Raw genomic sequence first — 14,636 nt, forward strand, 5'->3', positions numbered from 1 at the left:
TACATGTCAGAAGTAGCAGATACCAGATGAAGCCTGAATTTAAACCTCTGGCGTGGGATCAATAAAATCAGGGGTTACCCTGATTCTGTCATATTCTCTATTTGCTGTCATCCCTCTAAACCTTCTGCCTGTTAAAACGACATGATAAATGAAACAACAAACCCAAAGCATGTTTTGGAAAGCACAGGTGTGTTGATGATGCTCGATTTCCACTCAGGTGAAGTATTCAGCTGAACCAGGATAAAGCCCAGACCTGCATCTCTCTCTCTCACTCTGGCTATCTGTAGGTATCTGCACACTCATTGCTAATTTAGTATATGGTTGTCAACATTATTTTTTTTTGTCATGCTAAAATAAATAGCTAAAAATAACAGTCTCTTTCTCTGAGCTGAGTTCGGCTTTTGTCTGATATTTGAAGACTGAGTAGTGAAAAACTGAAGTGCAGTGTTGGGGAGTAAATGGTAAATGGCCTGTATTTGTATAGCGCTTCACTAGTCCCCAAGGACCCCAAAGCGCTTTACACATTCAGTCATCCACCCATTCACACACACATTCACACACTGGTGATGGCAAGCTACATTGTAGCCACAGCCACCCTGGGGCGCACTGACAGAGGCGAGGCTGCCGGACACTGGCGCCACCGGGCCCTCTGACCACCACCAGTGGGCGACGGGTGAAGTGAGTAACTGCATTTCGTTAAAGTTACCATTTAAATAGGTGATAATTAGAATACAGCTACTTTGTTGAAATAAATGGATTACACAACAGTCATTTCCAGTTTCATATGTTAGGCTATCCACACTCTAATTTTAGTAATTCCACGCATTGCCAGAAACCCAAACAAACGGTTCTAATGTAACAACGTCCTGCTAATTTTGGTGGCGTCAGTTAAACAATGGACCCGGAGCCAGCACAACAGAGGCAGCACTGCATGGGCAGGAATTCATTTCTTGTTTGGCAATTCCGACACCACTTCACATTTAAAGAAGAAAGGAATGGGGGAATATGACTGTGCAATGCAAACTCTGTTTGCCAGCAACCAAGCTGCTCTCAGCATCAAACCCAAAGAAACATCTGGAAGTCAGTTCTTTTTAAAAAACAAATGTTAGCCTACTGCAACTACCTGTAGCTGAGGTAGCTACCTGGGTTATGTGCCACTTCAGTACCTTCGATCTACTATTGCTGTGTGATTTATTACTATTACTGAAGGCTACTCGCGATATACCAAGTAATCCAAAGTATTCACAGTATGTTGCTCACATTGAGTAACTTAACAGAATACATTACAAATTACATTTTGGTGCATGTATTCTGTAATCTGTAGTGAATGCATTTAAAACGTAACCTTCCCAACACTGCTGAAGTGACATCATACCTGGAGGGTATGTCCATCGTTTATATACAGTGTTTGGCATTTCACTGTCATGGTTTATAATATTGGAACACTTAAGGAAGTGAAGCATCATTAATTTTACTTGTGCTTTCCTTACTGTGACAGGTCAAAATGTGTGCTGTGAAAGATTTACAAGATGGAAAGCAGAGAGAGGAGACAGACTTGTTAACCAGCTGATAGTGGAGCTGGAACAGGTGTGCTGAATCTCTCTGATGACCCAAGACTTCACACCATGCATGGATAAATCAGATTGGGTTTTCACGACCCTAAACTGTGCTTCTCCAAACATAGCTCATTAAATGTAACTATGTAGTTGAGCTAAGATTTGTATTACTCCGCATCCATGAGGCCCACACTGTCGCTCAAAATCCAAATGTGTGAGAAATTAAGTCAAGTGAGTCAACCAGCCAAGTGGTGTGTTACCTGCAATGGTGAACTTGTAGTCACAGGTTTCCCTTTGCTCACATGACACTTACTACAGTTGAAATCAATGAGCAGCATTTGTATCATCCTATCAAATGATCAGTAGCCAGGAGTGAGCTGTGTTTGTCTCAGCATGTGAAATATGATTAAAAAAATTTATATGAATTTTAAAAGTGCAAGACTGGAGAGATGTTGGGCTTATTTCAGCTGTGGGTTCACTAATAAGACCATCAATGCCTCATGAAAGATTTTAGGACTCACAGCAAGTCATAGAAAAGAAATGGTAAATGGCCTGCATTTGTATAGCGCTTTTCTAGTCCATAGGACCCCAAAGCGCTTTACACTACATTCAGTCATCCACCCATTCACACACACATTCACACACTGGCGATAGCAAGCTACATTGTAGCCACAGCTGCCCTGGGGCGCACTGACAGAGGCGAGGCTGCCGGACACAGGCGCCACCGGGCCCTCTGACCACCACCAGTAGGCAAACACGGGGTTAGTATCTTGCCAAGGATATTTGGCATGCAGCCAGGATGCAGCCTGGGATCGAACCACCGACCTTCTGATTAGTGGCTGACCTGCTCTGCAACCTGAGCTACAGCCACCCCAGTAATAATACATTTCAGCGAGAAAGAAAGAATGAAATACAGAAAGGGGAAAAAAGACAAGCTCTACATGCTCCATTTGCACCATATGCCAGTATTAGCTCTCCTCCTGCCCCCTTTTCCCAAACCTGATTTTTCCACTCGTGTGTGTACCTTCCTCTCAGGGTATTTCAGCCATGTCGGTGCTCTGTGAAATGGGGATCAAAGCCACTTCACAGATGTTTGTTGACGAGCCATGATTATATGACAGCAAGCCAAAGCTGTTTCGCAGTTTAACAAATTTAAATAAATCCTGCCGGCTGCGTGGAGGATGAGGAGTCCCCTGAGGAAAAGACCACGTTGGAGACATTTTCTGCAAAAAGCAAGGCTCTAATGACAGTTATGTACCTGCTTGTGCATTGTTTTGTTGCGATGAGGGATCTGCTACACTGGCAACACTGAAGCAATCCTCTTTCTCCTTGGTGAGGGGACACTCGAGCCCACCGGCAGCCTCTAATAGACTCTCCCTCGAGAACTCTGCAGAGGGCAGAAAGACGAATGGTAAACAAGATGGAATGGAAGTTCAAACTGAGTTGAAAAGGATGAAGATGTTTTCGTTATTTCAACTAGTCTCATCAACAATTGCACCTGAAGTGTCCAGTTGGTGATCTTTGAGCAAAGCTGCCAACAACTGATGTTAATAATCATTCATTTATTTCCCCTATCTTGCTGTTAACTCCTTTCACCCGGACTGAGGACTTAATCTGCAGCTCATCTATAAGGTGAATAATGCAAAAAGATTAAAAAAAAATGTCAGTGTAAAGCTTTTGAAGCTTTTACACCACAAACACATCTGTGTTACAGCGGATTTAAAAAAATGGCCCTGTGCTATTACAGCTTCAGAAAAAAAAGAGTCTTGTCCACTCATGATGCATTAGTCCCGGCCAATTACTAAAGTGTACACAGTGTATGCCGTGACCTTGTATCCACCTTCCATTACACTGAACTGTTATCCCTGACCCCGAAAAACTCACCTCTGGTTTTGTCATCAGACAAAAGCAAAGCCAGGAGATTTTTTTTTTTTAAAAGGAGAGTCAACATTAGTACTGAATATTACAACAATCTGACAAAATATCAAAACCAAACTACCTGGGTACGGCTAATGGTTTCTGCAGTGAAACCCTGTATTTGGTGAGGTTTCACTGGAGGCTGAAAAAGTTAATTCCTAATGGAGCCTTTGGGAGCACCCTGACCTATTTAATTTTTTTGGTGCTGTTTGTTTTGGCTCTAAAAAGGGCCTCAAGGACAGCCGGGCTGCTCTTTGATAATGCAGAGAAAGTGTTTCCTTATCTGGACAGCAAAGTGAACCGAGAACAGAGATGGTTATAAGACGTTTTCTTTTTATCAAATCATTTTAAATGATTTGTTGCATGATGTGTCAACATAATTACAGTATGTCATCAAAATAACATAAAAGTTAAAATATACTAATTATGTTAAGCTAACTATATTATTTGTACTAGATATTTCCTGTTTTATTCCATCTAGTCTATCATGCTAAACTAAACAAGCAGCTAGCTAAATTTTTATTGATGATACTGAGACAAATGTGGTTTCTTCACATCGTGACAAGGAAACGAACAATTCTTTTAAATTCTGACTTTTTTTTAAAGCATATTTCCTCATATTCTCCCATTTTTATCTGATGCCTTTGTTTCACGTCTACCCTCCCCCTTTTCTCCTGATCCATCATCGATTTACATACATTCCTTACAGACATCTTAATGTTTCTTGCCTCATTTTCTTCTTTACTTTTATCCCTTTTCCCCTTATCGAACACCCCAGGGTCATATTAATGTGCTGTGTTTGTTATTTCCAGTATTTTCAGCTTTTTATGATGCCACACGGCATGGCCTTCCATCTTCTCCTTCCACTTTAGGACCTTCATACTGCTTCATAACCATCTTTTCATTCGTTTCTATACCCTTTCCCCCCGCAGTCACCCCTCAGGCTTTATTCATAAATTAATTTATGTTTTGTAAGCAATATTTATTCCCCCTTATGCTGCACTGACTGACTGAGATACAAAAATCAAAAGCAACCAAGCAGATTTACACAAGTATTATATTCATGTCCAAATAAGGGAGAGGAAGTAGAAATTGAGTTGGTTACAAATAGAAGGTGAGTATTTTGTTTCCCAGTTCTTCCAGTCTGCATGAAGAAATGTTCAGAACCCCAAATTGTCTCTGTTGCATCCGTCAGAGTGTGAGCGTAATAACTGAAAGTAATTAAAGGCATTTTAACAACAAAACATTGTATGACTGTGAGTGTGAATGTAAGTATTTTGATTGCCGTCCACTACATCACAGGGTTTTATAAAATCTCGTTAGATAATTAATTGAAATAATTGCTGAAATCCGAAGAGAACAAATATTTTACAAAAAACAGGAAAAGAGGAAATGTTTATGCTCATCCATCAAAAATCTTAGCGCCTCTCAGAAATATGCTCTTGTGCCCTTTGGAGGAGTTTGATTTGCAGGGTTGGGAAGCACAGGATTGAAAAACAGCAAAGGCACTGAGGCCGAGCAATATTCAGCTAACAATCCTCATAGGGTGCACAATTATAGCCGCTTTTCCACGCCTATAGCTGCCACTCAAAGCTATTTTGCAGAACACGTTTTCATTCTGTCACTTTGTCAATGTCATGTCTGTTGGTATTGGTGAGTTCTTTGTTCTGCAGCTGAGGGATCTCTCTGCGGCTCTCTGAGCTTCAGGCTTTTCAATGCATGCAGACGGAGGGGTGGATCATTCTGTCCGATGTAATGATGGAAATGATGATTGCTTGTCGCTAAGCATGACGGTATGTAATGTAGGTAGTAGTAGAGGGTACTTTTTACCCGTTATTTGCAAATAACTCCTACCTACTGAAATCCACTATCACTCCAAAATATGATTTGATAGGTTGTAGAGGTAGATAAATATTCACTCATGACCATATTCACTGAAGATTATCTTAAGGGAAAATCAACATAAACACAGAAATACGGTAGGTCTCAGTGGACCAAGTGTTGAGTGTTAGTCTTTGTGCCTAAATTAGTACTGTAGCAGATTTTAAGGATGCATCTGTTGCTGAATAAGCAGCTGCAAGCACACAAATTAAATCCTGCTTGACAGCCTCTGCACATACCCTCCATTTGGCAACGCAGTTTCTCAAAGGCCTCTGCAGTGGCCTCATCGTCGTGGGGGAGCTCCTCTCCCGTGGGCACAGAGTCGGGGCTGGGCCGGTCTGACAGGCAGCTCTCTGAGGAGCATTCGTCTCCAGCTCCCTGCTGCTGCCTGTACAGGTGGTGCTCTACCAGGAACTGTAGCTCTGGGAGGTGACAGAAGAGGTAAAAGAAAAGCAGGGAAGAGAAGACGAAAATGACAAGAGGTTAGATAAGTGGAAGAGCTATCTTGCAAAGGAAGAGGAGGTGGGTTTGTAGGAATATTGAAGTTAAAGGGTAAATTTAAAGTGCAAAAAAAATCACTAGGGAGGTGAGAGTAAGGAAAGAAAGAGGTGTGAGATGAAGGCAGCCAATGGGAGAAAAGATGGGTCATGAATAGCACAAAGGTAACAGAAATGAAGGGAAGTGTAGGTGGAAAACATATTGTGGGTTAAGAATCTAATAAACTGGCAACATTTAATTAACCCCCTGCACAGTTTGGAGTGACAGGGCAGGTAAAGACACATCAGAGTTTGGATATGAATTCTTTAATCGCTGTCTCCGGCCTCCTCCATCTGTGGTTTATTAGTTTTAATCCCCTTGTAGTAGGAAACTAAAGCACACTGATTATCTCCTCTGCAAGAACTGACTCATCACACTCAGAGCATGCAGTTTAGCTGTAAAACTAATTGAAAAGGAAATATCCTAGAGCTTCCTATTTCTTTTATCTCGTCTTTAATGTTCTCTTGATTCACTTTTCGTAAACGCTCCATGTTATTGCACGTACTTTGCATAAAACCATTTACATGTTGTGTTTGTATGTAAGCTGAATTGGTCTCTTAAAAATGGATTTGCATTAAATTGCTGGGTCCAAGTACCCCAAAAAAGTAGAAATAAAGATAAATAAATAATTTGCCTGTTTCATGTGGTGCAGGACCTTAATCTCAAAATTAGAGACCCACTTTTTAAACTGAAAACATAAAAACTGGGACGAATTCTCATAAGATAATGGGAAAATGAATGAGTGTTGGATTGAGTGCCGACCGGGTCCACATATAACACTCAACACCAATAACAACATGTCATCAACTTAAATGAGAACACCTGGACTTCCACTGGATGTTTTTATTTGGGTAACGTTTGGATTTGATTCCTTTAACAAAAACTACTTCTATAACAATTTTAATGTTGAGAGGTTTAAATGTGGAGTGATCCGGCTAACACTGGCAAGCCACCCTCTTAGCGAATAGAAATCTTTCATTTTGAGCCAAAAATTTACTTTTTTGAACTAATGCACTTACTGTATGTATGAGGCGTCAGCTAGTTAGTTAATTTTTTTTATTTTGGTGTTCCATCAGCTTTTTGCTGAGCAATATATATAAAAAAACCCTTAATACTAACTAATATACTGCAATAGTTTTCGATTTCAATTGGATTCAGTGCTACTTATATAGCACCAAATCACAACAAGAGTCACCTCAAGGTGCTTTATATTGTAAGGTAGACCCTACATTAATACATACAGAGAAAAACCCAACAATCATGTGACCCCCTATGAGCAACCACTGTGGCAACAGTGGGAAGGAAAAACTCCCTTTTAACAGGAAGAAACCCCCAGCAGAACCAGGCTCAGGGAGGGGCGGGGCCTGTTGCGACTGGTTGGGGTGAGAGAAGGAAGACAGGTTTTGGTTGCAACAATATTTTTCTGTGTGGTAATGAATAGTGTTAGTCATAAAGAGCTGATTTATGATCAGTTGGTGTTTTATCAAAAGAGCACACAACAATTTAACAGAGATTACACAGAGTACTGGTTTATGGTACTTATTATCATTTTGACTTGAGCAGCTTACTAACCTTCTTCTTCAGTCATTACCACAGTCTTCACTGTCTTACAGTAAAGTAGTGACAGAGTATAAAGCATTGTCCTCCAAAGCCAAATGTGACTTTTGCATTTGTTTCTCAAGCACCAAAAGTGTGCTATAATACTTAAAGTACCAGCATCACAGTTACTGTAGTATTGATGGCAATGCTTATAAAATAACTCACCTTTCATCGTAGGTGTTCCCTTTTGCCCTTTTCGCCGTTGCCGAGGAGAGTTCAACAAGGCTGCCTGTGAAATATCAGCGCTGCGCGTCAGCTGGGCAGAGAGCTCTTAGATTGAAGATATTACTATAACATAGAACTAGCTTAAAATTGAAACCCAGAATTCACATAATTTCATTTTCGTAATCTTGTTACAACAAAATCAAACTTTAATAGACAAGAAACTAGATTACCTTGTACAGCTGATTTGGGAGACGATCTTCATCAATTTCTATGAGAAAGCAAACAATAGAATAAGTACAGGATTAAATTATGAAAAGGCAGACACACACACACACACACACACACACACACACACACACACACACACACACTTGATAACTGCACAGAAAGTTTCCACGTATTTCACAGTCTGATTTTAACAGCTTATTCTTCAGTGTGAGAGCACTGTCGCTGGAGCACTTGTGTGTTTGAACAGTGTGGAGCACAGTGGATATATGGTGACCTCCAGCCAGATGGTTATCTGACACGCTGTAACCACAAGCACTGCAATATGGTTTGCTCCATTTTTATCCAGAATTGTTGGTCATAATGTTTTATTTTTCATCATACGTCTGAAGGATTCTTTTTATGATCCACTTACATCTTTCACATAGACCCCTGTATATGCTCAACAGCTGTTCTCAGATACACACCTAAGCACGTGCAACACTCTTAAAGGGAAGTAAATATACATCATACTGTGGTGCACTCTTGAGCAGAGCTTAGTTTGACTGCAATTATTCACATATTATATAGATGCATAAAATTCTTAAGAATTTTAAAATGTTCATATAAAGTATAAAACTTTTACAGCGAGGGAAAGAATCTAAAAGACTAGGCTACAGCTGCCTGAAACACTGAAATATTCTTTATTTGTTGTTAAGCTAATTTAGTTTGATGAAACTTGTGTGCTTGTACTGAAATTACATTTTAAAAGCAAGATTTTTACTTCTAATTAATCACTTACAGAGTTTTATAGCACTGTTTATTTGAATACAGTTTTTACTTAGCAGTAGAGGACAGGTCCAGCACAATATGAAGTATGAATTCTGAAGCTCACGGGATGAAGAAAAACTCAATAAAAAATCAATATATGAAACACGGCTCTGTTCGAAACAATGAAGAACCGAGAAGGAAAGAAAATACAGCTCACCAGAGTACAGTGAAACCATTAACCGGGATCAATAGCGAGCGTTTTGAACTTGGATCCAAATCAACGTTTTACAGCTTTAAACTTTTTTTTTCTAGGACACCACCTTGTTGCTTGGCAACCTATGCATCCCCAGGCATTGGGAAGGCACTGTGTGTGCACCAAAATATTCCCACTAAAAAGTATGTGCTAGACTGTTGAAAAATGCCACTGATGTGCTTGTTTCTTTTTTCATCATCGCTCTCTCTCTGTCTCTCTTCACCACACACATGCATGGGGGTGTAAGAAACACGGTATAAAAGCCAATAAATGTCATTTAAAAAAAAGATTCATCCCCGTGAAGCCGAATCCTATTAACACAGCATCCCAGGAGTTTTAGAAGGTTCATATGACATTATGGATGTTTTTCATATTAACTTGTGGGCTCTCCTTTACGTCTCCGGATCATGTTTGATAAAACAGTCTGAAATTATCAGTGAAAAAATACGTGTATTCTATGTTTCTTGAGCAGCACTAAAACCTCTCACTGTGTTTGCTATGAGAGGCTGCAAATATTATCATTAGAGTAAATATGTCCTGCAATCCTCAATATGATAAACTGAAGAAAGTGGCTGGATGCACGGTTGTGAAAATATATGTTAAAAGGTGGTCTTGTAGAATTTTTCACATTAAAAGCTTGATAAAGTTGATATATGATAAAGTTGCCTCAGTAAGAGGCTATGGCCTTATTTCTATGTAGAGTGTAAACCATTAACTATCATTAGCCAGAAAAACAACAAAACAATATCCATACTCGCTGTAACACCTGTGGCTCAGGTGGTGGAATTGGAAGGTGGGTGGATTGAGCCCACAGTGTTATGCAGTCTGAATGCTGAAGTATTCTTAAGATACTGAACCCCATATTGCATCGACTGGAACGTGTGTGTGTGTGTGTGTGTGTGTGTGTGTGTGTGTGTGTGTGTGTGTGTGTGTGTGTGTGTGTGTGTGAAATGAAATAGATAAAAGTGCTGCATGAATGTGATTGTGGTTGGGTGAATAAGACTTGCTAGGGTATACAGAAGGCTGGGGGGAAATGGTCCCCTGCATCCTTGACCCTAATTAAAAACTTGCTTATGTTTATGTTCAAATTCCTATTACTTACAATATATTGTTTATTTTTTTAAATATGGTCCCCAGAAGGACAGTTAAGCTAATTTTGCTTTAGTGCAAGCCTTACCCTAACAGTGACGCAACCCTCGTCAGATTCATGTGCTCGTAACATCTGATTGCATAACAGCTAAAATAATATATACCAGTCTTGTTATCTTGTTGTTTACTCAAATAACAATCATTTCAGTTTTATGATGTGAAATATAGACATGTTGCAAAATTATTGTGACGTTCAGTAGACGTAAAGAAAAAAAAGACGGTCGCCTGGCAAAATACAACCGCTTCAGTGGACCAAAATTGTGCGTCCAAAAATGAAGTATAAAAGATGTCACTCTGACATCACCTCAATCAGCAGGATACTATTTGACATTTTAGACTGCAGCCCAAAATGTATTTGTGGTTATCTTAGTTTTTCTTAGGTTTTATGATGATTTAAGTTAGTATTTGGGATAAGCACAAGTTTTAAAATGTTTAATTAAATCAAACAGCACAACTATTAAAATGTGTAGCAGTAGAAAAGCTAAAAAATAACTTGGGTAAAACAGAAAAATTGTTCACATGGCTGATATTCAGATTGTTTTGTCTCGTGTTGGGCCCATCTGTGATGCAGAATGAGAGAAAAGGCCAATAAAAAAAGCCTTTTCAGCACTGATGAGTCTATCACTGCAGCTCCCAGCTGACTGTCTGACACGACGCCAGATGAGAACAGAGAGGGTCTTCTGCCTCCACTTTACTCTGCCAAGCCGCTCCAATTTAGCTATGCACTGCTGGTGTCTGTTTGAAGCTGGCCTGGTATATCTGATAAAGAAAAAGCAGCCTTGCAATAAATGAAAAAGAAACACTGTTCTCACACTTTGCATCTGAAAGGCTTGTTTTTCTGTGTTCATGTTGCAGTTTGTTACTGTTGGTTACAGAGAAGATGGGAGGTGAAGTCTTTGGTTTGTGGACAAATAATAATTGCCTGCTTTTAATTTTAAAGGCAACATTGTTCCTCCTCCTACACTCAATCCCCAACAAACCAGCAGCCACTTAATGCATAAGGCAGATATCAGCAGTTTAAACTCGAACAACCGTATAATGTTGAAATGAAAAAAAGGCTTAAGGGCTGGAAGTCTGTGTCTAAAGACTGACCAGAAAAGTGTCTTTCCTCTTGCATATAACAGAAAACCCACTTTATTATTAATAGTATGTGCATTTTAATCAGCGCACACACCCACGCGCCATTCTTTTTTGTTATGCTTTGTTTTGTTTTAATATGCTTATTTGTATTCTTGTCAGTAGTCACTTGGCTTAGGTACAAAGATTCAGTCTTGCCTAAAGCTGTTGTTTTTAGGCCTGCACCTAAAAACAGCACAACACAAAACTTCCTGACGCCTTTTGGATTTAACATAAACACAACAATCACGCTGTTTTTAACATCCATGGCATTAAAATAGAGTGTAACATAAATACGTTCTTTTACTTTGTGCACAAAGTGGTAGGTCTGTGAAGAGTGTGCTATTTAGTTTGTCTTATTCTTAGTGAAACATGGTCTGTATGTGTAATATTCAGAAGACTACACATATATATGATTATATCATATCATATCATGTTGGAAATTCCTACTAGTTTTAAATGTGCCAAAGTGTGTCAGGTGCCAGGATCCACTCCTACAAAGACAAGCTGCTGCTGCTTGTGCTCATGTTATGTGGTTAAAGTATTTCATATATAAGAGTTCCATAAGTGACGCTGCTCTTTTGCATTTGGAGAAATGTGAACACATTTTTAAAAACTAGTGCAACAAGCAATTAAAACCTTGATTCCTTAATTAAAGAGCACTAATATCAGAGCTGCCATAGTCAGTAGATATTTATGGAGCTGTGATATACCATTTGTGCATACTGCAATATTCAATAAATAATATGTGATGAGATTTTTGGGCCACCACTGGGTTTGAGATACGGTAGAAAAATCTCTCATAGACTTTCAATATGGTAATCAGCATGTAATTTCAGATGCAGCCATTATGGCAAAGTTTAATTTACTGTAATGAATCAAATATTTCTTTTTCATTTCACTCAGCTCTCCTCGTCTCACCCTAAGAGTAAGTAAAGCTCTTCTTCAGAGAAAGCTGTAGTGAAATTCACCACTCGCTTGTAATAAATTCAGTTTCCTCATTATTTAGCCTGCAGTCTGCGTCCCAGTTATGTATAGCTGTTCCTCTGATGTGCTTTTGGGGTTCACAGTGCACAGGACAGAGCAATCTGCAGCACATTAAATAATGCAGGAATCCGTGTGATGTGGGGCACAGCAATTCTGCACCAGCACAGCTCCTCTCCCTCATCGTCATGTGTGCTCCCCATCCCCCTTTCCGTTGCACATCCGTGTTCTGTCTCACACACGTACAACTGTCTCGGGCTCTGATTACATGTCAGTCTTTGCCGCTGCTAGTGAGGATCACAGGTAGCATAAAAGACAAAGGTAGCTTGTGGGGCTGGAAAGTAAAGCCAATGGATAAATGCCTTAAGCCTGCCTGATTTTTAATGGCCAGCAGGGGGTGAATCCTTTGGTTACAAAAAATCAAATAAAATCAAATAAAATTGGAGTGCTTAAAAGTTTATGGGAAAGCAGCCAGCAGCTATGTTATGTTTATAAAATAAAAGCATCAATAGAGTTCAAAAAGAAGATTATCCAGGGTATTCTAATGCTTTTAAGCCAGTGAGCCTGCTGAGCTCTCAAAGTCACTTCTTGCTCTTTACATGCTGTTTTGAAACATCAAGAGGCCAACAGCTAAAACAGCTCCAGTCGAGATGTCACGATTCAGTTTCACTAACCAATCGCCAATTTTACGGTGGCTGGTTTTTTACTGCCTGTGGTCAATACTGGTACCCAGTTTTTTCTGCAAAAAAAAGAATGAAAAATATATATTTGTCACTATCTGATTTCTATATTTTTACATTATAAATAAAGATAAATAGAATACACTTTATAATTCCCTGAGGCAAAGTTATCAATCTCTCTGCTCAGTTAGATCTCAGTAATGGTTTTCAAAGAGGTGTGAAAGGAACACTAGTGATCTACAAACCACAGCAAGGAGCCATGACAATAATTTGCTATAAATTATTATTATAATAAAATCATAGTGTAGAAATTAAAAGTGTGTACTTATAAATGGGCACCATTGTGACAATAACACTACCTGTATGAGGCATGTAGTGCAACAGTGTCTTAGCAGTGTGCCTCCCAAGATGTGTCTGAGTAAAAAACTGTCACCGTGTATCTGTCAGGAAATCACTCACGTCTCGCTGGTACAAAAAAAAACTATTCCTGCAGACCAGCTTAGCAAGCTAACTGTGCTTTACTAAGGGCTATTTGAGTCATTCCTCATTTTAAGTGACACTAAGGCAAAACAAGGTAAATCCATATTATGGGATAAGTGGAAAACTTCTCTCCTGTACGATTCTGTGGAACCTAAGAGACCTTTTGGTCTCTAGTACGTTTAATAAGTTTAGAAAGAAAAAAAAATGTTTAAAAGACATTTAAAATCAGAAGCCTGCAGTCAGTATCATCTTTTTCTATCAGGGATCAGCACAGCGGCTCATCTGCCTCCATCTCCAGCTCCACCTCCTGTCTTTTTGTTAGTGCCACCATCTCCAAACCATACATCATAGCAGCTCTCTTGTAAACCTTCCCTTTCGCTCTTGCTCTTGTCTTTCTGTCACAAATCACCCCTGACACTCATTTCCACCCACTCCGCCCTTCCTGCACTCCTTTCTTCACCTCTGCTGTGTACTGTTCATTGCTTTGGATGGCTGACCCCAGGTGTATCAGCTCATACACCTTCACTACCTCTAATACCTGTGACTTAACCTTTCCACCCGTCTCCCCTCATTCACACATACATATTCTCTCTTTTTCCTTCAGTCCCTGGAATCAGTATAATAAATATAAATGTAAGTAAATTACACTTTTATGTTTTGTCCATGCTTATTCATCCTCCTATTCCTTTTTTTCTAAAATGACTTTGCCCGCTGCACTCCTCTGCACACCCTCTCGAGTTCCTTATTTTTCTTTTCTCGTCTCTGATCTATGAAGCTAAGGGGATTGTTGAGGTTTTGCTCCGCACTTTTATTCAGAGATCAAGGTTGACTTTGAGACTCTGCACATGCTCAGTGTCCAATTACTGACTCAAATAAATGCAGAGGCACATGCACTTGTGAGCACACTTTCACAGTGGTTTTCAGACACCAGGCATATCACAGGAAACACTTATTCTTAATCTGTCCAAATTAGACTGTTGTTCTTTGCAAGATAAAAAAGCAAAGACATGTCATCTTTCTGTGGTAAAATGCTTTGATATGAAGAAAATAATAGTTGTGTTCCCCGAATCGGTCCTCAGTGACGCAAAACACTTGTTTTTTTCTTACTCAGCAGGGAGTATAACCCTCAGTTTCCTCACCTAAAAATGACTGTTTCTGCCCCATTGCCTGCTGATCATCTGTTAATTCTGCAGTAGGTCACATTACACACTCACAGAACAAAGTAAAGCAGAGGAAGCAGGGAAGCATGACTCATATAACAGGATAACTCTCAGGAGGTCCAGTGTTGTGTTTGATCATTAGATCCCATGAGAGGACGCGCACCAGGCTGTTTTATCTTGCTTT

General features: G+C 39.6%; 1 protein-coding gene across 1 annotated transcript in view; it reads right to left on the reverse strand.

The window, feature by feature from the left end:
• Positions 1-14,636, reverse strand: part of LOC146575032 (protein phosphatase 1 regulatory subunit 1A-like) — a 36,796-nt gene that overhangs the window by 3,013 nt on the left and 19,147 nt on the right. The window contains exons 4-7 of the mRNA XM_085275233.1: positions 7,886-7,923; positions 7,656-7,719; positions 5,594-5,776; positions 2,815-2,943 (exon numbers count right to left, since the gene is read on the reverse strand). Coding sequence (XP_085131359.1) covers positions 2,815-2,943; positions 5,594-5,776; positions 7,656-7,719; positions 7,886-7,923 — 414 coding nt within the window. The remainder of the gene's footprint in view (positions 1-2,814; positions 2,944-5,593; positions 5,777-7,655; positions 7,720-7,885; positions 7,924-14,636) is intronic.

This window comes from Mchenga conophoros, linkage group LG5 (assembly GCF_057382185.1).
Source record: "Mchenga conophoros isolate Kocher_MC1m ecotype Shallow Benthic linkage group LG5, M_conophoros_male_GT1.1, whole genome shotgun sequence".
Taxonomy (NCBI): Eukaryota; Metazoa; Chordata; class Actinopteri; order Cichliformes; family Cichlidae; genus Mchenga; species Mchenga conophoros.